The following is a 25,183-nucleotide window of genomic DNA, read 5'->3' as shown; positions in this document are numbered from 1 at the left end:
AATAATAAATTAAGCTATAAGACACTCCAAATTGATCTGCACTACATAAAAAAAAGAGAAAAAAAACGTGTATATATATCTTTTTTGTTGCGTGTGTGTAAATCAATGAATACCATTCCTTGCAGAATTTCCAAATGTGTAATCAGTAACATATTTATTGTAGTGCTTTATTTATATATTTATTATTAATCTGCACTGGGCCTATCTTTGTCCATTTATATAAAAATATTTTGGAAAGACGTTCTCTCAATATTTGAATGCAGTATTTTCATTGTCGATTAAAGATATAGATATATATAACTTTAGCAAATCCTAAGTGGATGCACGTATTATATATGCTCAGTCAAATTGTGTAAGCAAAAAGTTAACATATTATATCGGAAAAATAAAATTAATGTCCTCCCCAAAAAAACCGTTATATATTTACTTTGCATCTGTTTTGCACGTCCAAAAAACTTCAAATAAAACTGTTCAAAGTTAAGACGAGCATGTGCTGTATATCCTGAACGTACATGATTTAATTCAGTTTTCATGTATAACACTGTACTCTGTTTCAGTCTCAGTAAATAAATAAATAAATAACCGACTAGGGGAGAAACTACACACGCAGCAGCTCGAGCGGCTCTTAAAGGGCACGTCGCAGTGACGCATAGAGGATTTTTCACGGATTTGTCATTGATGCCAGATAACAATGTCAGATACAGTGACGCTTACATGTTCATTAACTCAGTTTGTTTAGGAATGATTCCACTGTGCACATGTGCAAATAAAGACAACACGAGACAAATCCACGTCAATATCAATTTATTGTCATTTAAATTGCTTCGCGTTTATTTTTCTTCCACGTTTCCTCCCTTCAAACCACAGTAATTAACATGTTTCTGAAATGTCCTCTCAGTAAAACCTCCACTTTGACCCAACAACCTGTTTCACAGTCAACATATACATACACAGATCTCAACATCTCACTCCAGACAAACTAGGAGAGCCTCCTTTACCACCATGGAGTTTAACCTGCCTGTGGACTTGCTTTTGCAATTTTAGCTCTAACATTCAACATTATATTGGGATCACTGTCCAAAGATCATGAAGTAACATCCCACCATATCTCACAAACAAGTCAGTCCATTCAATGGTACAATCTCATTGGCCCTCCAAACACTATATCCAACATCCTCGAAACATTAGAAGTTCTGCATGCACTGTTTTACTTTAGACCAAGCATTAAGTAGTAGGTTATACAGAGAGAGCTGGTGTTCCTCGCTTGATTTCGGAGTTCATTAAGTTCCTCTTGGTTCTTCTTCGATGTCTCTGAAAGTGTCTGTGAGAAAACCGCTTCGATTTACACAGAAGTACAGCTAAAGCAGCTGCCATGTTTTCCTCCGAAGTTCATTGTAAAGAAGAGTCCTCCATCGTTTGATGAATTACTGCACCTGCCTGTCCTGGAGAGTTTCGATAAATGCACCCTACCTCTCATTGCTCAAAATAATAAACCATTCAGTTCTCCCCCACCCCCCAAAACATTAGTGATTGTAACCCTTTGTAATTAAATCAAGTCTGTTTTTATTGTCTCAGGTTTGAGTTAAAAGATGCTTATCCAAGCCTTTAAAACATATTTTTTTGGTGTGTTTGTGCACAAAAGTGGTAATATTACCAGTGCGCGTCCCATTCAGACAATGCACACAAACAGACTAATAACAATTATTAACACTCATGTATTAATAACCATAACGCACACTAGGCCCGACAGTTTTCTTGCTTCTAAAAATGCTCACATCCTTCACAACCAGATGCTTGGAGAATTTTTTTAAAATGTTTTCATGAAGACATCAAACATGGTTTTGTGATGCATGCCGTCCAGATCCAATTTCTACAATTAAATGTTAGGTCTATTCTGTTCACATTATCAAAATGTCGATAGTCATAATTGCTATAGAAAACGGTGGACACAATGCTTCAACACTTTTAGATACTATATATTAATATTTATATATATACACAAACACAATAAAAGATCCAATTGGTGGGCCATTGACTCTAAAAGTCATGGTTGCGTCCGAAACCGCATTTTGAGTAAGTAAATTTATCATGTGACCTTCCAACATCAGTTGAGTCCCCATTAATAAATCCTCTCCCGAGACTCATGGGATAGTAAAGCGTCCATTAGATGCACACTTCAGAATCTCGCAGGGAACAGTATGTGCTCTGGGAACTTATCACCTGTTGTTTCATGAATACTGTGATTTCGGACATACAAATCTTTTCGCACATTATTTTCGCCTACTATGTTCCAGGGATATATGCGATTTCGGATGCAGCCAATGATTTGTAAAGGTAGCCTTAAGGCCCACTCACAATAAGAACGATAATTATAAGGATTGTTCAATTAGCATCCACACCAACAGACGGCATCATTCCTCTTTGCCGTTATTGTTTAAGCTGTGGTGTGGACATGTCTTTTAAAACAATCTCTATAGTTATCGTTCTTTGTTAACGAGCCTTTACATCTCAAATGTGACTGTATAACATTTAAATACGAATGTATTTACTACATTAAATCTCATGCATTGGAGCAACTCCCAAAGACGTAAATGTATTCATAAAGTCTGACTGATATAAACATTCTGTGTTCATACTGTCGTTGTGTGCATGTACGAATTCTCCCCGTCGCACAAAAGTAGTCGCGCAGCATCCCTTTAAGACATCTTAAAGGCAGTGGTGATGTTCCAAGCCAGTTTCACTCTTTTTTATTATTATTATTATTATTATTATTATTAAAAAACAACAACAACCACGAGCAAGGAGACACGAAAGCAACAGGACATGTAAAATGTGCTCTTGCTCGTATTGCAACGGCTTGGACGAATTCAACTGGCGCTTAAAACACAGAAAGAAAGCGAGCCTGAGCTCTCTTACTCGGCTCCCTTAAGAGTAGGAGAGGTGGGATCCGTTGGAGATGTGCGAGGTGACCGAGGTACTTCGGCTGAGGACTCCGTCTCCACCACCAGGCCCTCCACCGCCGGACGCGGTTCTCCGCAGGGGCTGCGGGCTGTTCCTCAACGCCATCAGGCTGGGACCTCGCACCACCAGCCCTCCTCCGCCTCCTCCGTACACTCCTTGAGAGGACGAGGACTGGGCGGAAGAGGACGACAGTGTGATGGAAGGTGGTGCGGGAGGAGGAGGAGGGAGGAGAGCGAGGGACTGGGAGGAGGAGCGTGAGGGAAGGTGGTGGGAGAAGACGTGGGGGTGTGCGAGGTCCCCCCTGCTCCCTCCGCCCCACTCCTTCTCTTTCTCCCGCTCCCTCTCTCTATCCCTCTCTCTCTCCCTGTACAGCTGTGGCGTGCTCTGGTGATGGTAGTGCTGGGGAAGGTGGAGGCGGTTGTGATGGGAGGACGAGGAGGATGAAGAGGATGACGACGAGGACCGGGAGGAGTGGTGGAGGGGCCCGTCTCGAGCTAATCCCAGGACGTGGGAAGAGGAGGAGGATTCGGCCCTGCTGGGACCCCTGCGGGAGTGGGGTTGCGGAGCCCCACCATGGCTCCAGTGACTGGACAGACGGGGAGTCTGGCTGGATGGGTAGACCTGCTTGGGATGGGCCTCGGAGGGGATGCCAGTTAGAGCCAAGCTGCTGAAGCCCAGGCGGAGGCTCTCGGAGTCAAAGGACTCAATCTCAGACGCCTGGCGCTCCAGAAGGGACCGGATACGCTCCGAACGCTCGTTCTGCAGGGATAGCATCTCCTCCTCGATCTGGAGAAACAGATCCACGGATGTCAGAATTACACTTTTATGAGAGTGGTCCTCAACTGGTGTGTCGTGAGCAAACTGTTCGATCTGATTCCAGTGCAACTTATAATCATGCACAGTAAGAATAGAAAAATCGGATTGATTTTCTAAATCCACATTTTAGATCTTAAAAAAGGCACGATATGTAAGATTTATTTATTAAAATATCCCAAAAACACTGGAACAGTGCTATATAATTAGCTGACTTGTGTACTTGCATTTCCCCAAATGTTTCGAAGAAAGTTTAAATCCAGAGAAATAAGAAATTTAACTAGTGATCCATCTATAGTGTCATTGTGTCGCCTGCTAGTGATGTCATAACCCCTCGATTTCCCGTTTTGTTTTTTTACAAAACATGGAAACACCAAAGATGCTTTAATATGTTATGCGTTTTATTAGACAGGTGACGACCGCACATTATAGTAACATTATAAAAGATCTTTCAAATGTATCTATTAAGATAAACCAGCGCTGCTTTACCCCACATACTCGCGTCTGGAAGGAGCGGACGACTGTGGCATAATAAAAGCTCTTTCGGGCCATGTGTTGCGCTCGTTCAGCGACCATGTTTTACTTAAACAGCTTTCAGTCTCACCCTGCTTCATTCTACTACGTTAATAAATAATTAAAACTCATCTGTGAACATAATTTCTGCCAGATTCCCGTTAGGATTGCATCGGCTCTGGGGATAAAGATGATTCCACACAACTTTGTTTGTTTTGGATTTGCGCCCTCTAGCGGCGAAAACTTACATATTGTGCCTTTAAGGTAAAAATTACATTTTTTAAAACCATTTTACCTTTGTAATCTTTAATCAAATTGTCATAACTGGACCTTCTGGTGAAAACAGACTTTTCTGGCGGTGTGTACAGAGTTCTTCAATTGTTAAGTCATCTTAAACTCAGTTTCTAAAAGCTTGCGTTCATCGGTCTCCAGTTTTGAGTGGAATGCCCACATCTCAAAATCCAATCAATGCATTGAACTAAGTCCCTGCCCAACACCTACTTCTGTTTCATTGCAACTTTAACTTCTAGTTTACTCAAAATAAATTGTAAGTTGAATTAATACAAATTCACCACTTGCATAATATCACTGGTAAAAACAACCAAAAATGTTAAATATGGGTGCACATGGTTTAAACATAGTTTGTGCCTCCCATAATGTGTTTTTGGAAATTAATTATGAAATTAATGAATCATTACTGATTGTATAGAGCATGAAACCATAAAATTTTTAAGATAAGCCTGTTTAGTGTTTCAAAACAATGCAACATGATTTAAAACATACCAACAAATGACCAAATCTTATGGGAATGCAATGCACCAATATTAACATTCTAGCCGATACCAATTAGCCAATAATTATGTTGAGGAGCAAATAACTAAAAAACTCAACCTTAAATGAATCAATTGAATACAGATATTACAATATTAGAATGAACAGTGTAAAATAATGGATAAATTATTCACAATTTTACTGTTTATAAAAATATGTTTTTTTAAAAGTTAAAGATAAAATAGATCAATGCAAGTGCGTTTGGTTTTTTCAAATGTTAATTGTAAGCAAGTGTTAAATGACAGAAAAGGTACTTAAGTGAAAAAATTGGAGATATGCATAAACACTGTTTTACAAGAAAAAATGTTTAAATTATTTTTAAATGTTAAACGTGAATATAGACAATTTTATAGTTGTACAGTATAAAATAACATATATTGACATTAGATTATATTTCCCCATGCTACGTTATTAGTTTTTAAAATTAATATGAGAGTGTTAGATCATGGTAAAGATAATTTTAACAAAATAATATATATGCATGAACAATTAAATATTCAATATCAACAAATATAGATGGATTTTAAAAATACGTTAAATTCAGGATACCTGAAATGGTACTGATATATATCATGCAACCCATAAATGAATTCATGGACATTTTAGAGTTGCAACTTGATGCTTAACCAGTTGAGAACCACTGCTTCACAGTTTCCTTTTGTCTACCAACATGGCCATAGTCATGGATCAGTCAGCCTTTACCCTTTGTTCCAGCAGGGCTCTGCGGATGGACACTCTCTGCTCCAGGTCCTTCACCTCCCTCTCGTGCTGGGTGTCTGTGTGCATCTTGATTTTGCTCTGGTATGCATTGAGCAGCTCCAGCTCCTGCTGCAGCTGCATCCTCAGCGCCTGATACTCCGCTTCCTGCGTCTCGTCCAATCGCAGCTGGAGAGAAACGGCACAAAAAGCCAAGGGTCAGTGAAGCAGGGGAACTCTGGCGTTGAGCTGCGGCTGCTTGGATCAGATGTATGGTGATAAACCTTACCATGAAGTGTGTTGGGAGTATGTCATTGATGATGGTGTGGGTCTGAGTGAGGGGTTTTGGTGGACAGAGGGGGATGGGAATTGTGATTCATGTGTCCTTGCCTTACTCACAGCCTGTGTGGACAGCATGTCGTTGATGGAGTGGTCGTACTGCTCGGCCAGAATAGCCAGCTTACGAGTCTGCTCGTCTTTGAGACGCTTCAGCACGGCCTTGTGGTCCGACTTCGGGGTGTTTTCCAGCAGGTGGTTCCTCAGAGCTTTATACTGACGCGTTTGGATCTTACATGTGTCCTGGAACTGACGCTTTATCTGCAGCTCTTTGGACTACAAGAACAGGGAATAGGGTGGTAACAAGATTTGAAAACAGACGGATAAGAAAGAGAGGAGGGGGAAGGACGGAAGGGTCACAGCAGATTTTTTGTAAATTCAGAATTTGTTGGGGTATTTTTATTGAGAGAAAATTTTAACGTATTCATTTTAATCAAATCATTTTAGACTAAGTATTTTTGAGGTGCAGCAAAACTAAGAATTCATAAACATGCATGAAGTAAAAGAAATAGAGAAATGTAATTAAAGCATCAGCATCAGGAGTAGATGAATGAAAAACTCAATTCTGACAAAATGACTTAAAATATAAAATGAACCAAGGGACAATGATTATAATAAAGAAAATTTATTTCAGAAATGTATGACAGAAATCTTTGCTTAAACGAAGTAAACATCCATTCATGCACAAACACACAAAATGAGGATGAAACGCACACACAGTGGCCTTGAAACAGACGGTGCAATGCAACACATAAAATAACAGAAACATTCCTCAAATAATAAAGACAATTTGTGATTTGGTTAAACAAAACAAAAGGGAGCACAGCATATGTAAACATTAAGTAACAAGACAAAAAATAAAAATAAAATTAAAATAACACAAACTTGAAATTTTAAATAGCCAATAATTGCAACAAATATGGCTAAAATCGAAATGAACTCTTGGTCCCTTTGATAATCTTAAGATTTCTATGAAGACCTTTTAGTATTTGGTAATTTTTTTTACAGAGCATTTCAAATAAAAATGATTTGTGTGTGCAGTGCAAGCTATTCATATTCAATCCAACCATCCACCTCTTCATTTCTTATTGTACAAATCTTTGGTTGTCAATTTGCATACTTCCTGTCCAACTTTACATTAAGATGATTGTCACAATGGCTTCTTACTATAGCCTTTAATATGCAGTAATAAGAGTATTAATAAATATAAAATAATGCCATGCAAACGTTGGAAAACCTAGGGCTTACTTGCGAATAAATCTAAACAGGCTAGGTCTCTCATCATAAGGATATGATCAAAACACTTGTTTACATGGTAAATATGATCAGATCATTGCCTCTAGTGCAATAACACATTTTTCTAAAACCAGTTTATATTTATCCCCAACTCCACTAGTCTACAAAAGACATTTGCTCATATATACCGTTGAGTAAAATAATTTTTGGTGCTAAACTATCTCAAGTATATAAACTTGTATGTGCCACAAAAGCACATCAACCTCCAATCTCTTTAATAATACATCAGGGTCCTTCATCTAAATTGCATATTGCATATTGAATTTATAACAGATCACCCACATTTCAGAGTAAATATTTCACCTTAAGTTATGAGATTGATGTTTAATTTAACAAACATTCACTGCTAAAGTGGCAGAACTGAATTAATAGCATTGTTCATCCATCTGAAGGTGGGAAAACCCCTTCCCTAACACATAATATAATATAATATATAACTGGTGCAGGTGATTTTGGCAAGGATGCAGATTTTATTTTGCTCAATATTTCAAGCATTTGATTGCCATTAATGAGGCCCTGCCTCGGAAATCTCCAGTGAGAGGACTCTTAATTGCTTTTTAAAGTTTTAGCTGCTTGTAGTTGATCTGAAGCTTTTGAAATGGTACAAAATACTGATTTTGCAACAAAATGCAGCCTAGTTTCTATTTTAATACAAACATTTTTTGAGAAGTAGGAAAAACCATTGGCGCTTCATCTAATGAACTTCTATTGCACTTCTTGAAGAGTAAGCTTGTAGTGTAATGTTTTTGGGAGATCTATAGTGTAAAGCATTGTATAATGATCTACTTTCACAGTAGGCACAGTGAATTAAGTTAGCAATTAACATGCATGGCTTCATTGAAAGGCCTGGACATTTTCACAAAGAGCCATTTTGGTTTCGCAATACAATACAATTTCGTTGTTGAAATTAAGACTCCCTTCAAAACAAAATAAAAACTAACTCAGGATTGCACAGACATGGCTTTAAGAAATTACCATAACACATATAGCTCTTGCTATTTGAGAAGAAAATAACTTGAGTAAAATAAAATAAAAATAATAATAAAACCCCAAAAACTTTTACAAAAAGCACAATAATCGACTGAAGCTTTCCATTCACCTGTGACGACAGTGAATGAGGGAGTTGAAATCAATTTTAAAGGAACAGTTCACCTAAAAATAGCATTTCTGTCATTTACTTTCACCCTCAGGTCTTTCCAAACGCATAGGGCTTCGGTTAATCTTCAAAACACAATTTTATATTTCTAAACGAAATCTGAGAGATTTCTGTCCCTTCATTGAAAGTCCTGGCAACCAAAACTGAGAAAAACAAAAAAGTTCATAAAGGCATTGTAAAACGAATCCGCAAGAAATCGAGCCGTTTCATCATCTAAAGGATATCCTTTACTAATTTATTTTGTTATTATTAAGAGACTGAAACCTCTCAGGTTCCATGCATTCATTTGTGTTTTGAAGATTAAACACGGGTTTTATGTTTTTGAAATGGTTTGCGGGACAAATGCAGTTAATTTTGTGTGAACTCTCTCTTTAACCGAGTACTTCCCTGTAAAACCGGCACGTGAGCAAACGGGCTAAAATAAATCAGCTGGAAGAACAGAGAGAAACACAAAGAAAGATGGATGAATGGCATGTTCATGCTCGCATACCTCCCTTCCTCCGTCTCAATCTATCTCCAAGGCACCATCTTTCCTTTCAAACTCCTCCCTGAAGGGGTTCTCCTCAAAACACTCTCCCACCTCCCCTCTTCCCTGTACATCCTCTCTCTCCTCCTCTCCTTCTCTCTCCTCTCCCTCGTCCTCCGCCTCTGTTCCCTCACGGGTCTAGGCAGGAGAATCGGCAGTTTGCTGGGTCTCTCTCTGCGCAGCAACCCGAATGTCTGCAGCCGTTTCAGGTAATTCTGCGGCAGCTCCTTCAGCAAACACTTGGCTAAACGCAGCACTACGGAGTTAGCAAGGTCCGTCAGAGTGCCGAGAGGTCGGCGGACAAACCGTCGGCCCAGAAGCAAGCAGCGTGCAAACAAAACCGAGGATTTGCTTTTGGCCTGATACTCTGCACGAAGGCTTTTTAAAGGCACAGGGATTCTAGACTGCCGCCCACCCCAGTTGCGTCCGGCTTTAGGAAACATATCGTAGAGGCTACGTTCAGTCAGGCCGCCGAGAAGCGACTGGCACACGGTGAAAAGCGGCTTCGGCAAGCGGAAGAGAACTCGCATCCAGAGGCGATTGAGTTTGCGTGGGGTGTTTTGGAGGAAAACCCTGGCCGGACGTACAACCAAGACCACCACAAGATAGAGGGTGAGGAAAAGTGAGGGCGAGCTGAGAAAGGACGCCGAGATCAAGGCTACCGGGACGTAATAGAGTCCCAAGCTTAAAGACAAACCCAAACTGAACAGGCCCGAGCCCCAATACGTTAGAGAAAGGTACGTGGAAAACGAGAGCGAGCAGCAGGAACGCAGGAATAGGTAGGAAAAGAAGAGCGCCAGGAAGGCCAGCTCACCGGAGAGAAGGATCGAAGCGAGCGAAGGAAGCGGAGGCGAGCGTCTCAAGGAAAGCAGGAAGATTGAAAGGAAAAGGAGGGTGAGGACAGACGGCTGCACGGCAGCAGAAAGCGAAAGAGCGAGACAGATCACGTGAGAAAAGAGCGAGTGAAGGGAAGGCTGGGAAGAAGAGGACGGGGAAGGAGGCGTGTAGACGGGCGGAGGATCCAGCTCTTCTAATGTATCCGGGAAGTAGAACTCAGAGAGTTCATCTATGTCACGCTCGTGAGGACGGCGCTCAAAAGAAGGGCCGTGCATTATCTCTGACGGACATCCGTCGGCTACACCCCTATCCTCTTCCTCACACTCCGATTCACTACCGTCATCCCAAGGAAGCAATTCTACTTGTCTGGGATCGCTGTCGATTTTGTCCTCCACCTGTTGCTGTTCATCTAACATTTGCTCGGAACTGTCAGCTGAGATCTCCACATCTTCCTCTTTTCCTTCACTGTCTATCATTTCACATTGGTCGGTAAATGTGTCTTCAGTGTCATTTCCTTCAAGAACTTCTATTTCACGCTTCTCTTGCTCAGCTGTCTCTTCAACAGCCCCTACCAGCTCGATCTCATCCCCATCGATCTTTTCTCCATCTCTACTCCCTTCTTCCAGCTGTTCCTTTAGCCCCACCCCTTTCATTTCAAGCCCCTCCCCCTCATCACTCCCCTCCCCCTCCATATGAGGCCCATCCCTTTCAGATTCAAGCCCCTCCCCTTCATCAATCTCCCTCTGAGGCCCCTCCCCTTCTTCAGCATTCTCCGTGAGGTCACAGCCACTCACTCTCAGGCTCTTGGGCTGCTGGCGGACTTCAACCGCGTGCTTTTGCCGCAGCTCTTGCTCACGCCGTTTGTTGTACTCCATCTGGTTAGTGAGCTCGGTCTGGTGCTGCGTCCGGATCAGGTCGGCCCGCGTGCGCTGCACCAGAGCCAGCTGCCTGAACTCCTGCTCCTGAGTCGACTCGTGGTGGCGGAGCAACATGGCGCAGTCCAGGTCCTTTAAAGTCTGTTTCTTGTTCAGGTCCTATGTTGGGATAAGCACAGGGAGAGAAAGGATGCAGAGATGGAGGACAGTGGTTAGAAAAACATCAGGCAACTGTGGTCAGCCAATTAATTAGTGGTTTTGACTGGAATAGCATTTTGTAAAAGCTTCCTTTGGAAAGTATTGGCAGTGTGGAAGTCATTCATTCGCAGTTGTGAGTTGGTGCATCTACATCGGACCATGATTATCATACTCACTAGGTGTCATATGTGCAGTGTTTCCAATGAATTACCGAGACCAGGGTGTCAAACTCAGTTCCCGGAGGGCCAGAGCCCTGCATTGTTTGAGATTCAACCCCAATTAAACACACCTGATCCAACTAATCAAGTCTTTTAGGCTTATTTGATAACTTTACGGTATGTGTGTAGGAGCAGGGTTGGAACAAAACTCTGCAGGTGTCCGGCCCTCCAGGAATAGTGTTTGACACCCCGAATTAGACTCCGGCTAAGCAATTATATAATCACCCAAAAATATTTTACACTTCTCATTATAACATAAAAGATCTCTAATGCTGAGTTTTGCGTCGTTGATTTGGCAAAGCATGTCAATCAAACAAATCTTGAAACTCTGATACAGATCAGTGTGTATAGCAAATTGCTATATCGGATTAAGGCATAACAAAAATATATAAATCAACACAAAATCCTGCAAAAAAAACTGAATGTGCCTTACTATGTCAAGCAAATTTACCAGTTTGTCCTCACTCGTCTTCTGCAAATAAATAACCATGCAAATGTTCAGAAAACTAATAACACTGACAATTTCAAATGGCCAGAAGTGTGCCCGATGTATATCGGTCTACCAGTACCTCTCTCAGCAGGTCTTGCTCCAGGTTGTGGCGAGCCAGCAGCATCTTCCTCTTGTACTGGCGACATTGCAACTCATAGTATTGCCTCTGTCTGCGTAGCAAACTGGCCTCCTCTTCTGCCTGGATCTGCTGGAGACACTCCTTCTGCTGAACTAGCCACTCTTGCTTCTCCCGCTTTGGCGTGGACTGGTTCTCATTGAGCTCCTGCACACCGGAGGAAACGTTCAACACAACACCGGAGCAAAGCCACAGCCAAAACATTAGCTGACGTACCTCTTTAAGTTGCTCTTTTCGCTGCCTGTACTGCCGTTTCTGAGACTCCAGCAGGCTGGTCAGCTCTTTCTTCTGCTGGGCCAAGATGTGCTGCTGAAACTTCTTCTCTTCTGCAAGACCGGACTTAGTCTGAGGAAAGAGAGATGGAGAAGTATAGAGAAGACATCTGAAAAGCGAATCCATCATGCAGTGTTTCCTCCACTTACCTCTTTCTCTAGGATGGCCTGGTGCTTCTTACTGAGCTTGTCTGCTTCACTGCTGAAGTTGTTCCTCTGCGTCTCCAGTTCTTTGTCGAGTCTCAGCTGATGTTCATCCATCTCGGCCTTCAGCTTGTTCTCCAGAGCCATCAGCTGTTTCTGATGCTGCCTCCTCATGCGCTTGTATCTGGACATCTGCTCTCTCAGCGCCGAGCCCTGCTCGTGCTCCTGGATCTGACGGGTCACCAAAGAGGCTGTGCGGATGGTGGCGAAGTGGTCCCTTCCTCTGCGTCTGCGACCCCCAGAGGGGCCCTGCTGCTGGGACTCCATCTCCGGCTGGTAGGGGTCGTCGTAGATGTTATCATGGTTCTGTGTGGGGACAGAGAGGAACAACTGAAGGAATAATCACAAAAATAAATGTTTATTTATGCTTCGAATGTTCAGTTTTTTTCTTTTACAGATGTATTATGTTTACCAAAGATTCACTTACTCGATTTAAAACAATCGTAACAGTTATATTTTGAAAAACTTTAAAAGTTGTACAATGTATTTGATTGCTGTGATCAAAGCTGTATTTTCAGCATCATTCCTCCAGTCTTCAGTGTCACATGATCTTCAGAAATTTGCTGCTTAAGAGACATTTATTATCATCACAAATGTTAAAAACAGATTTTTTTTTTTTTTGCTTGATTTTGTGGAAACCATGATACGCTACAATTTAAATGTTTGGTAAAATTAAGAAGTTATTAAAAGTGGCAGTAAAGACATTTACAATGTTACAAAAGATTTCTATTTCAATTACATGCCGTTCTCTTGAACTTTGTCACAAATATATGAATAGAGTTTTCAACATTAAAATAAAAACCATATATAAAAATTGAGCAGCAAATCAGCATATTAGAAAGATTTCTAAAGGATCATGTGACACTGAAGACTGGAGTAATGATGCTGAAAATACAGCTGTGCATCACAGGAATAAATGACAGTTTGGTTTTTATGTCAGTGATGTGTCAATTCAAACAAAGCCATTAACACGTACCAGTGGTTTGTGCAGCACTGAGCTGTTAGAGGTCACTGTATGCTCGCCCTCCTGCATCATAGCCATCTCTCCGCTGTCATCCGATCCATCTGCAAGGCTGTTGACTGAAGAACTCTGGGAGCTGGCACTGATCGACATAGACGGCAGTGAATGGGAGCTCTCCATGCTGTTCACTGTGCCCATCCGCAACATGTACTGCTCAACATCCTGAAAGACACAAGATTGCATTTAAAAACAGAAATCACAGTTCCAGCAGGAGACTGATCTCCCAGCTTTTTAACAGTCATTTTTTATACTAGCTGGAAATGCCTTTTGCAACAAGCATGCAACCAAGACTGATCCTATTTAGATGCTATTTATCAATTGTAAAAGTGTGTTCTAGAATATAGTTTTTTTGTAAAGCTTATCTGCGAAATAAACAACAGTGGGGGGGGGTCAAATGTCTATCATCCTGGATTAGTGCATTAGTTCTTAAAGTGACAGCAGCCTAATAAACCTGCTGCAATCTGTATTGCTAATATTAATCAAACAAAAGAAAGCAGTGAAAATAACTCCTGCGCTCTAGGAGCAGAAAATTGCACACACACAGTCAAATGAGTTCTCTTTCTGGGTTTCAACAGCTTATAATCCTTGCTTTTAAATCGCAATGCTTAAAAATGTGTGCAAACACTACGTTTTTATGACCATGTAACACGTCAGTATCACTTGAGCATGTAACAGTGATAGACGATAGTCCAAAGTCTCTACGAATTGACAAATTTCTACAATCGTGTTTGCCGGTATATTGCCCATCAAGGCTTTCTTCTATCAGTTAAAGACTTTTTAGGGCCTTAAATTTGATACAACTAAATATAAGACCCTTTAAGGACATGTGGAAACCGAGCGGCAAGCTCTCGCTCTCTCTCGTGAGGCCAATAAGGAAGTGACTAAAACTGCAATTCATCGACTGGCCGCTTGAGGCTGGCTGCAGAAGAGAGTCAGTCCCATAGACTCCCCATGTTAAAATGCCCAACTTTACAGCAGAAAAAAACATGTTCACAGCCTGGTTCAAAATATGATTTTGGTCTATATTGCTAATTTTACCCATCATGACAACTGTGAGGGGGGTGATTTTTTTTTAAACTCATCCGCTTAAATTATATTAAGACTTAAAGTTCTGCATAATTAAGGGCGTGGTCACTTGAGTGACAGGTGGATTGCCGCTGCTGACAATGCCGTCGCACTAGGTGGGCGTGGCTTCAGCAATCAGCTCCCGCCTTTTTGCCCATTTTCGATTATCCAGGAGAGTCGCGCGGAGACGCGCTGCCAAGATGGCGACGGCCCGCTCTGCACACTTTAGGCTTCAAAACCGCTAATGAGGAGTCTATGGGTGACGTCAAAGACACTACGTCCATAATTTTTTTTTACAGTCTATGGTGGAAACCCAGAGGGACCACTCTTAATTTTTTTCAAATTAATTTTTACAGGAAAAGATCTGATTGTTGTATTTGACTTATTGTTTGTTATTTGCATCTTTGTTATATTTTTAATAATTATTAAATAAATAAAAAAACAGGTGGTCACAGCTAGTAAATTAAAAAAAGCTGAACGAAAAAAAAAAAGTGTATACATTATAAATAAAATAATTAGAGAAGATTCCTAGTGATGCATCAAACTGTAATCAGATCGTTACTATTCACACCACTAAAGTGTTCAAAACGCATTTTAAATCCATATATCGACATTAGATTGGGGGAAAACATATATTTTTTTGTTAAGTAAGCGTTTTAGATAAAAGAACGGTTTTATCCATCGATTGACTAAATTGCGAAGTGGACTCCATAACAAGAGCTCAAGTGTAAAGATTGAAAAACATAAAAAAAAAAAAGAAAAAGCCATTTCAGAGGCAAACCTAGTTGCTACATTGGGAAGAACCACTACAAAGAAAAACCTCTTTACAATAGCGCGCACTGAAAGCAAATAAGGTCATTGTTGAGTATATATTGACTTTAAGGCTGGCTAAATCAAAGTGTCAATTTGCCACAACGACACAAACAAATCACTCAAGCACAGTCAAGATCAGAACAGAGCAAAAGAACAAGACTCCAACTCCACAACGTTTGAAACATGAGCTGATAAACCTCTGTAAAGACAGTCAACAGACAAACCCTAAATTATGTTTTTGTCTATTGTTAAAATAAGAGAATGGTTTTGGAACAGTTTTTGATTTGATATAAGACAAGTTGAAAGGTCATCCCACCTCTTCCTCTTCGGTTCCCTCGGTGGCAGGACCATTGTGTGTTTCCTGGAAGAGGATCTTCTTCATCTTGCGGTATTGCAGGTTATCTAACTCCCTCACGGCGTCTTTAGTGCGTGCTATCAGATCCATCACCACGGTCACCGGACGCTCACGGCACAGGAAGTGATGCTGGAGAAATAAAGCGGAGAGGTTTATTTCAAAGCTGAACACATCATGTTTAAAAAAATCTTAATGCTCCTCAAAATATTTTACTTTTAGCAGCACATCAGAGGTAGGTCTGTCCTGGGCGATCTTCTGCAGACAAGAGTCTACAAAGTTACGGAAATAATCCGACCTGAGAGGAAAAAAAACATGGAAATTAAAGAGTAGTGCCAATCAAAAGGCAGCATATTTTTAGGTCAACTGGACAGAGTGAATAACGTAAAAGCTTTAGATAGAGTACTCCGACACCAAGTCAAATCATGCATGTGAACCATCAAATGCAAATGCATTATATATATACATCAACAATATCTTGTTCATATCACCACCCATAGTTAAGTAATAAAATGTTACTTAATCTAATTACTAAATTGAGACCATTTTCAAGGCTGCATTTGAAATTGGATATATACAGATAATATTTCGTTATTAAAAAAAAGTTTTTAAACAATTTAACCGCATATAGAAATTAGTTTTAAACTTTTAAGTTTAAATTTCTGCCATCACGAATCATAACGTCTGAGGAATATCAATACAGCGCTGCCTTGGAAACACGGGAAAGGCTCAAGTTGTTTGACAGTGTGGATGAAGCTTCTCTGGCTCCCTACCAGTGATTAGACTGCAGGACCGGGCTCTCGTTCTGGGCGATGTGGTATAAGGCACTCATAGCATTCATATTAAACAAGGGAGGCTTTCTCTCCGCTACAACCAAGGAAAAAGGAAACAAGTTAGCTGCAAGGCTTCCATTGTAAGCATACTACTGTAAACAATGTAATATTTTTGTCTGTGTTAATCAACAACAAGCCACAAGCTCTAAAAAGTGTATATTTTCACATCATGTGCTGGGTGTTCACTTTCAACAGGCTCCTGTACATCAGAGATGACTCACCAAGCTCTATGCAGGTGATGCCGAGTGACCACACGTCAACCTTTCCATCATACTGGCCTTCATCCATGGCGAGGATCACCTCTGGAGCCATCCTGGAAACAGAGCACAACTCACTCATAACTGTCCTTACAGTAACTGACCAGATCATGTTATCAGATCGATCTGAAGTGTGAGTTAACCATTTAAAAACAATGTCAAATTAAATTAAAGCATACGAGTATACTTCTGCCGAATATGCTGTTGTAATGAATGGGAAGTGTTTTTGTACCAGTAAGGTGTGCCCACAAAGGAGTTGGCTGGAGCAACAATGGAGGCGGAGCCAAAGTCTCCCAGTTTGACCTGGCCAGGCTCTGTCAGTAAGATGTTACCTGCTTTCACATCCCTATAAAAGGAAGAAACGTTTTCTTTTAATCTTTAATGGTGAAGCTGAAGGAAAATCTCAACAATAATTCATATAGGCAATAAGTCAGAATGCATTTGTGTTGCACTTGAAAATAAAGATTCCACTGGCCACGGAAAGTATTCAGGTCCCCTTAAATTTTTGACTCTTTGTTATACTGCACCCATTTGCTAAAATCACTTAAGTTCTTTTTTTTCTCATTAATGTACACACAGCACCCCATATTGACAGAAAACACAGAATTGTTGACATTTTTGCAGATTTATTAAAAAAGAAAAACTGAAATATCACATGGTCGTAAGTATTCAGACCCTTTGCTGTGACACTCATATTTAACTCAGGTGCTGTCCATTTCTTCTGATCATCCTTGAGATGTTTCTACACTTCATTTGAGTCGAGCTGTGTTTGATTATACTGATTGGACTTGATTAGGAAAGCCACACACCTGTCTATATAAGAGCTTACAGCTCACAGTGCATGTCAGAGCAAAGGAGAATCAGGAGGTCAAAGGAACCTCTGCTACGCACCATGCACACTTATTCAGCATTTCGTGGTGTGAACTAACCAGTGCTGAAACGGGGGGTTTCATGACCCCTTTAATGATCTAAAGAAACTTTTTCCATTTAAAACTCTTTGGTGGAATGGAAAGAGCCTTAAATGACAAAAGGTTCTTTATATAACCATCAATGTAGATAAAGAGTCTTATGTCAAGCTCACTTTGCATGATTTTAGCCCGATTTTTCACTTACCGAAAGGTTTTGTGAAATCGCATAAAAATGACTGAAATCAGAGGCAAACTCATTCACATGAGTGAAAATCACGCAGTGTGTATTAATTGAAGACGTGATCTCAGGGAATCGCCATCATGTCGCCTGCAAAATATTTGCAATGCTTAATATCTGAAGCTGTCAGCAAATCACAGTCACACTGTGTGCAATGATTTCTGACTGAAAACTACATCGACGATGACCTACAGCCAATGAGAGACCAAGACAAAGCAGAGGGAAGAATTTGCAGGCTATATATATTTTCTTAATGATTCCAGTATCGCTCGAGTACAGCTGATCCATCGTGCAATGTGAAAACAGCAGCAACCAAATGCTACCCCAGATAGTCACGCAGTGTGGAATCAACGGCAACCCGACGAGTTTGAAAATCGTACAGTGTGAACAGAATTTATCATGTAAAGTGAAGGGATGTGTGTTATGGGATCTGGGATTATGTCGAGGACAATAATTGTCATGGACAGCTGACTCCCCAAAATGTTCATATTAATATTTTGTGCACTGGTTAGTTCACAGAAACTTTTTCATTAAAACGGCAGCTCACTCAAATTCTATCTTCATTTTTTTACTCTAAAGTTTTTTTTTTTTTTTTTTTTTTGCTGGTAACCACTGACTTCCATAGTATGGAAAGAAAAATACTATGCAAGTCAATGGTTGCCAGCAACTGTTTGGTTATTTATTTATTTTCTTATTTAACCAGGACGTTCCCACTGAGAAACAGCATCTCTTCTACAATTTTCTTTTTTGGGTGAACTATTCCTTAAAGGGACAATATTTGCCACCTATAACTGACAGCCATTTTTAAATGTACAATTTTCTTACTTTATTAGATTTATGAATCACTGTTTATGTCAAATTCATACATTTAATTAAATTAAATTAGAATAATAAGACACTATAGGCTGTCATCAAACATATGAAATAAGCATCAATAAAACTCATCATGGCACTGCAGAAGTGGCAAAAATAAATGCTTTTTTAGACCCAAGAATCAAGCTGCTCTGTACCTGTGAATCATGTTGTGCGAGTGGAGGTACACCAAACCCTGTAATGCACCATGGGTAATTGCTGCAATCTCCACTTCCTGTAATGGTTTCTTGTGCACTAAAGGAAAGGGGAAGAAAACAGTGCGATCCTGTTTTTTGTTTCTGCAAACTCCAAACAAACATCTGCATCATTTTACACTTCTGCATCAGACCGAACAGCTCTAAACATCCACATGCTCCCGGAAACAACTCACTCACCTTCCAGCAGATCTGAGGCCGAGCCCAAACAGTATTCCATCACCAGCTGAAGAAAAGTAGGACGATCAATGAGTGGCAGAGACGGAAAAGAGAAAGGTGGAGATAAAGAAAAGGTATAATTGCTATTAGCAAGCGACAAGTGGTGCATGTAGGGCTGCTATTGTAGTAAATGGAAACGATGTTAGCAGGTCAGTACATTCTCTTCCTGAAACGAGAAGAGCGTTCAGCCTCCCTCCCACACACCCAAACACTCACCCATGCTGTGTGTTCACGCAGGTAGCAGCCTCTATACTCCACCGTGTTGGGGTGCCGCAGCTTTTGAAGGAATTTAACCTCTTTGATGATATCCTGCCATTTCTACAGCAGGAACAAGAGAACAATGAAACAATCAAGGGACTATTCAGCATCGGCCTCTGCGTCGCTTCAGTTCAAATGCTGCATTTCTGATCTATGCATGAGTGAGGGAAACAGAACCAGAAGTTCCTTTCAAACGGACGGTGCTGAGATTGCAAATGAGGCGTGAGGTGTTCAAGTGTTCTGCAGCACAGTGGAGGGAGTAGTTTCCACCGTTTAAATGACACAACCGTCTATTTTAGCCAGAGAGACGCTGTGTGATTTACATAATTTGAATACAATGCTGGAGCTCACAAAGAACAGAACTCGGTAACATGCCGGTAAATGCAAAAGAAAAAAACGGTATTCTATGACCGCATATGAACTCAGTTACAAAACACAGTGAGTTGCTTTCCTATCTAGTGCCTACATAGACAGCATCCTAACTGTAACCTCGTAAGAACGCTATATAAACGACTTGGCTCATAACAGAGTGAACTTATTTCAGTGAAATTGCTTTGAGATATTTTGCATGGACACATGCATACTAGATTAAAATTTAAAAAGCGTTTGCATCAAAACTGCAGGCAGTTTAATATTGTGCCAACACTTCCAAACATCCTTAGTGTCAGAAGTCTGCCTTAAAAAATATTTCAGGTAGGCAGCTCAATAGGGTTTGGAACAGAGCCATAATATTGCTCTTACATAAAGCCACCTGCAAGATGTCCGAGATTTCTTGCAGATCAAGATTCCAGTAGAGAGACATTGCTTTGTTTAACCAAAGATGTAGGAACACTTCTTGTTTGTGTGTTTTTAGGTTCACCTCATTAGACTGCTTGCCACTGTAGGACATCTTCTTGATGGCCACCACCTCATTGGTGCGGATGTCGTGGGCCTATAAGAAGCGTGCAAATACATGTGAGGAGTGAAAAAGAGAGGCACAGATAGTTCACTGTTCACTGAGCTGTGCTACAGCTCTGAATGTCCTAATGGCCACTTACAAAGTAGACGGCTCCGAAGCTGCCATGGCCGATCTCCCGCAGGTCTGTGAAGAGTTTCTCAGGATCCTCCTTGTAAAAAAGTTCCGCCACCTCTGGGTCCTTGAGACTCCCAGCCCGCGCACTCGACGGCATGGCCAGCGCCTTCACACACACAAACACACAAGAGAGTTTGCACATTAATATCAGAGGAAACAGGAATGAAGTGAACACCCTAAAACACAACCATTAGGAGAAACTTAACAGCATGAACCTTAGATACAGCAGAGATTCTGATTAAAAAGGGCAAGTCCCATATTCCTTCAACAAGCAATTAATAAATAATTCCAAAAATCAGTGAGCAAAACATTTGTCTGTCCAAAGAGTCCAAATATAGACCAGAAAGGGCATCTGATCAGAGTTAAGCAAAGCTAGGAACCCATTCGAATGTGCTGTAATTTGCATCAATTGTGACGTTACCCAAGTTCTTTAACTAGTAGGGCTTAGGCGACCTTTTTTTTTTTTTTTTTAATCGATCTTATTACTAAAGAACAGATACCAGTTCTTAAACCCCAAGAATCAGTCCTTTAGTGTATGGTGTTTTCTGTTGATGCATGAATACATCTCACTAAATCGCAGTAAGCTATAAACAGCATGTCAAGAAATGATGCATTAATCTCAGAAAAGCCATTCAATGCATATAAACTCAATTTAGCTAGAAAATTACATATGAGATATTTATTATATTATCACTTAATCTGTTAGTGAGGTCAGATTTGTTTGTATGTTTGAATTAATGTCATGAAACTGTTGACAGCATATTTATTTTTTTCAACAAATTGGTGCAGAAGCATGTAATTAAGAAATAACTGTATGATGTTAATTATACATATGTAACTAATTATATTTAATAGTTTTGGCTCTGTTGTTAATTTTATCCTTTTATATTTTAGTAATGCACCAACTGACTTCATTTACAGCATTAGTCAAGAGATTTTGTTTTTACAGATTATATTCAAGATTCATCCAATGTTATCAATAACAAATTGAATCAAGAATTCTGAATCAGAAACACTGAATCATGGAACCGGAAATTTAAATAAAGATAAAATTAAATTAGGCCATTTTTGCTTTTTTCTCACTTTGCATCTATTGTTTATTTACTGACCAAAATGATCCAGGAATAAATCTGTTTGCTGTATGAAGTATGCAAACAACTAGAATTATACGTTCACTCAAAGATGTATTTTACAGTAATGAAACACCAAGTACAGCAGCCCTGATCAACTGAAAGATCATGAAGACGAGTCTTCTTCATCCAGTCTGCTCCTGGGGCAGTGGCATAAACTCAGTCTTCATCTTAAAACAGTGTGTCTTGTATACAAATCTGAACTACTAGCAGGAAGTCTGATTTTTGCAATGAACTTAGAATAATATATGCTTTTATGTAGGCTAACAAAAAATTATGACTAGTCTTAAAAAATATTTAGATGACTAACTTGTAAGACCAGTCTTAACCTTTTATGCAACTGACCCTTGAAGTTTGCAGAGCTCTGTAAACAAGATTGCGGACAGGTTGACAAAAATGTATGATTATATGAAAGAATTTGGAGTCTTTTAATCTAAGGAGTGTACAAGTGGAAGAAATTCAACAACACTGGTATTCTAGAAGTGCTCGTCTACAGAAATCAGTCCAGGAGCTAAACATCAGGCCAGGACCGTGTGCATGGCAGGATAGAAAAAAGGAAACCACTGCTTTCCAAGTGCTGTGGGATGACGTCTTTTCGTAGACCAAAACCTGGAAACAAGTTCGCATTTCGGCACTTCCGCTTCCATTGTCCTCAAGTCAATGGGGTTTTTTGAACGGGATTTCAGTTTAATGCCTGAACACGAGCTCAAAATATTCCTACAGCCTTATTGGGTTTATAATCGAATTCTTGCAAAACTATTCCAACTCAAGAGTTGTTGGAAGTTTAATGGGGATGCGTTGAAATCAATAGTTACATGTTTGGCTTTGCACTCTATCATGATGAACAAAATGTGTAAGAATCAAACTTTTGTTAGTTGCGGAGCTTATGTTTTTGGAATAATCCAAAAGTTAAATGGAAAAATTCAATAGGGTTTTTGTCAGGGGAATCAGGATGGTTCGCCTACAAAAACGCCATCATCACTAGAGAGCTGTAATTTTGCCAGTCTAAAGTGAGCTTCTAGAAGAGTAGATGAGCCAGAAGACTTTGGAAGAATGGTTTGTGGACAGACAGATAGATAAACAGTCCCATCGTCCAACCCTAGATGAGACGGAACTTTGTTTTAAATGAGAAGTGTTATATTTAGTCTTGAGTAAAAGGAACCTCATTTGTTACCAGGACGGATTCGACTGTGAACTGAAGCTACACTGAATGTGAGTCCATGCAGGATAAATGACAATAAATGATAAAGCGGAAGTAATATGTCAAAGCTCTGATCGGAAGAAACCAGTTCCCGCATGGAAATCCATCAACATCAGCAAGTTGAAACTAAATGGGCTTAAATTTCTTCATGCTCATGTCTAGGACTGGTTGCATTCACACCAAAGATGCAGTTTAAGTGAAAAAACTAAATAGTGTTTGTGATTTAATTGGGCTTTATGCATCTAGTTATACAGCTCAGATGAAGATCAGGTCTCAACGTAGGTCGGATTTATGCAGAAAACTCTTGAGGGTTCACGAACAGTCAAGGGCCGCTGTATAATGTAGAAGCAACAGAGTGCATTATATAAGAACAACTGAAATCAGCCACCAGCCTGAAATGACTGTGAGAATAATTGTGCTTGATTATGCATCATGTAAGAAAAGCAGGACGCTGGAGCAGACACCTGACTCACAATTCAGTTTCACACCTCTCCATGAAGCGCTGAGTCAAAGACATGTTAAGATTACACCTGTTTAACACACACGCAGAGAAACACAGCAGATGAAGTCTGAGAATTTACAATGCCTGGCAGAATAAAAGGAAGTATGACTTCCACATTAATGCATAATGCATAATTTCTTTCAGAAGCATCCAAAAGATATTTGCTATGTGAAATCCTAATGCCTCTAAATGATGAAAACTAAGCTGAAAAACCTGTTGTACAGAATCTACCACATGCCTTCTGTCACCTGAGTGTCAGTTTATACTGTTTGGCAGGTAAAAAACCTGTTAAAATGTGAGTGGTATCAGGATCTGCATGATTTTTTAACTGTACATTTCTGCAATATGGGCATCAGCTTGACAATCACCACTGATAAGCTACTCCTAAATATAATGTAGAAACTTGGATTTTCTGTTAAGCTGCTTTGCAATGATTCCATATGGCTTTGGAGGAATGTTTATTTGTTCATCTCTCAATCATCATCATCATATTGCACTGCATTATATGTTTGGACACTAAAAGAGCTTTGATTAGAAAACCAAGCATTAATGGGAGATAGAGTGTCAAAAGATATTTTTAACTAACCTGTCTCATTGACTTAAATTACAAATTTTCACAATTGCGTTTTAATTTTTTCACCATATAAATACCAGCCTCTGAACCAAATTGCATGTTTTAGCACCTGAACAAAAAAGTGAGGTGTTTTTGCTCAGTATTCTCATAATATCATAATGTATATGCCATAAAAACCTAATGATCAATTACAAAAAACATATTACACACTTGCACACATTTCTCTTTCTAAACTGTTCCGTTTAAATAATGAGGTTTTCACACGTCAAGCTTGACAGGGTTAAACGATATACTGCGTTGCACAATCGTTTGATAGAGCTTGAGGAAGATAAAGCGATGCATCTGAGCGAATATTTTGTGACATTGTGCGAGCCCATAAAACACACGCCAAAACTGCATCGCTCCAAACAGACATTTCACCACAGAATTCACGATGTTTCACGTCATGCATGTCATGCAGCGCTGAATTAAATGATTTAAACGGCTCTGTCTTACCGTGGTGTACGGGATCCTCTGAAGCTAGCTCTAGTAAGCTAGCTCCGGCCTCCTGAGGTAAATCTGGCCTCTCCGTCCCCGGTCTCACTTCACAAAAAGCGATCGATTTAAATAGCGATCCATCGATTTCTAACGTAATGATCGCGAAGAGTGGCGAGAAACTCGATCTGTCCGTTCATACGTATTTAAATGGATAACACGGCCGTTAACGGACTCGATCAGCTGACTGTCGGTTTAACGGTCGCTCTTTTTAAACCACAGCCCGATATTCCGCCTCTGCTGCGCGTATCTGCATCATTTCTTTCCTCACGCCGTCGGTGTCACACGTTCAGCTCGTCTCTTTCTGTCATCGACAGGTCCATCCCTGTTTTTCTCTTCCTGTCTCGTTCGCTTTTTGTTCAGGGCTTCATGATGGCGGAGCGGGGCGGGAGCCGACCGGAAATCGGAAGTGCGGGCGAAGTGCAAATTAAGGGTTTTCGAACGTTCTCTAAATAGTATGCATTTTAATACAATACAGATTCCAGCCCACATACTCTTCTCTGTTGTGGAGTGAAATGAGGAGGCAAAGTCCAGATTTGAGTCTATTAGTCAACGTAAATCGATAGCTTATTAATAAATGTGAAAGCTTGCACAACCAACAGAGCAACAATGCTAGAATATAGATATAAGCACTATTAAACCCATGTTATATTATTGTGCACACAAACATTTTTGCTATCATTAATAGCAAACATCCAGCATCATAACTATGGTAATACGTTTATTCATTTGTTTTATTTTTAGTCACCATATGAATGGGACCCTATATTCTAGTGCTGTC

At 40.2% G+C, this 25,183-nt stretch overlaps 1 protein-coding gene across 4 annotated transcripts; it reads right to left on the bottom strand.

Annotated features, from left to right (window-relative positions):
• Window positions 1-787: 787 nt before the first annotated feature.
• On the bottom strand, window positions 788-24,812 carry taok2b (TAO kinase 2b). 4 transcript variants are annotated; one of them, XM_052611065.1, is made up of 20 exons: window positions 24,364-24,812; window positions 20,427-20,567; window positions 20,249-20,320; window positions 19,348-19,449; window positions 19,093-19,138; window positions 18,856-18,952; window positions 16,932-17,045; window positions 16,664-16,755; window positions 16,383-16,476; window positions 15,826-15,907; window positions 15,574-15,741; window positions 13,335-13,541; window positions 12,305-12,664; window positions 12,099-12,227; window positions 11,826-12,029; window positions 11,690-11,728; window positions 10,760-10,999; window positions 6,214-6,426; window positions 5,821-6,003; window positions 788-3,747 (listed from the first exon to the last, which is right to left on the bottom strand). In XM_052611065.1, the coding sequence occupies exons 2-20, from the start codon at window positions 20,556-20,558 to the stop codon at window positions 2,926-2,928; spliced, it is 3,396 nt and encodes a 1,131-aa protein (XP_052467025.1). In that variant the 5' UTR covers window positions 20,559-20,567; window positions 24,364-24,812; the 3' UTR covers window positions 788-2,925. The 4 variants fall into 4 exon arrangements, with proteins under 4 accessions (XP_052467025.1, XP_052467026.1, XP_052467023.1 ...); XM_052611066.1 differs by lacking the exon at window positions 11,690-11,728; XM_052611063.1 differs by lacking the exons at window positions 788-3,747; window positions 5,821-6,003; window positions 6,214-6,426 and having other exon boundaries at window positions 6,760-10,999.
• Window positions 24,813-25,183: the final 371 nt, after the last annotated feature.

Source organism: Carassius gibelio, chromosome A12 (assembly GCF_023724105.1).
Source record: "Carassius gibelio isolate Cgi1373 ecotype wild population from Czech Republic chromosome A12, carGib1.2-hapl.c, whole genome shotgun sequence".
Classification (NCBI taxonomy): Eukaryota; Metazoa; Chordata; class Actinopteri; order Cypriniformes; family Cyprinidae; genus Carassius; species Carassius gibelio.
This window is presented reverse-complemented; position numbering and strand designations above follow the sequence as displayed.

What these genes read in the sequence shown, in the direction of transcription:
- taok2b (XM_052611063.1), bottom strand. Translation starts at nt 20,558, where the DNA reads ATGCCGTCGAGTGCGCGGGCTGGGAGTCTCAAGGACCCAGAGGTGGCG. An exon ending in GCTTCGGAGCCGTCTACTTT is followed by an intron (nt 20,321 to 20,426) that starts GTAAGTGGCCAT and finishes CGCTTCTTATAG; the next exon opens with GCCCACGACATCCGCACCAA. An exon ending in GAAAAGAGCAACTTAAAGAG is followed by an intron (nt 12,030 to 12,098) that starts GTACGTCAGCTA and finishes TCCGGTGTGCAG; the next exon opens with GAGCTCAATGAGAACCAGTC.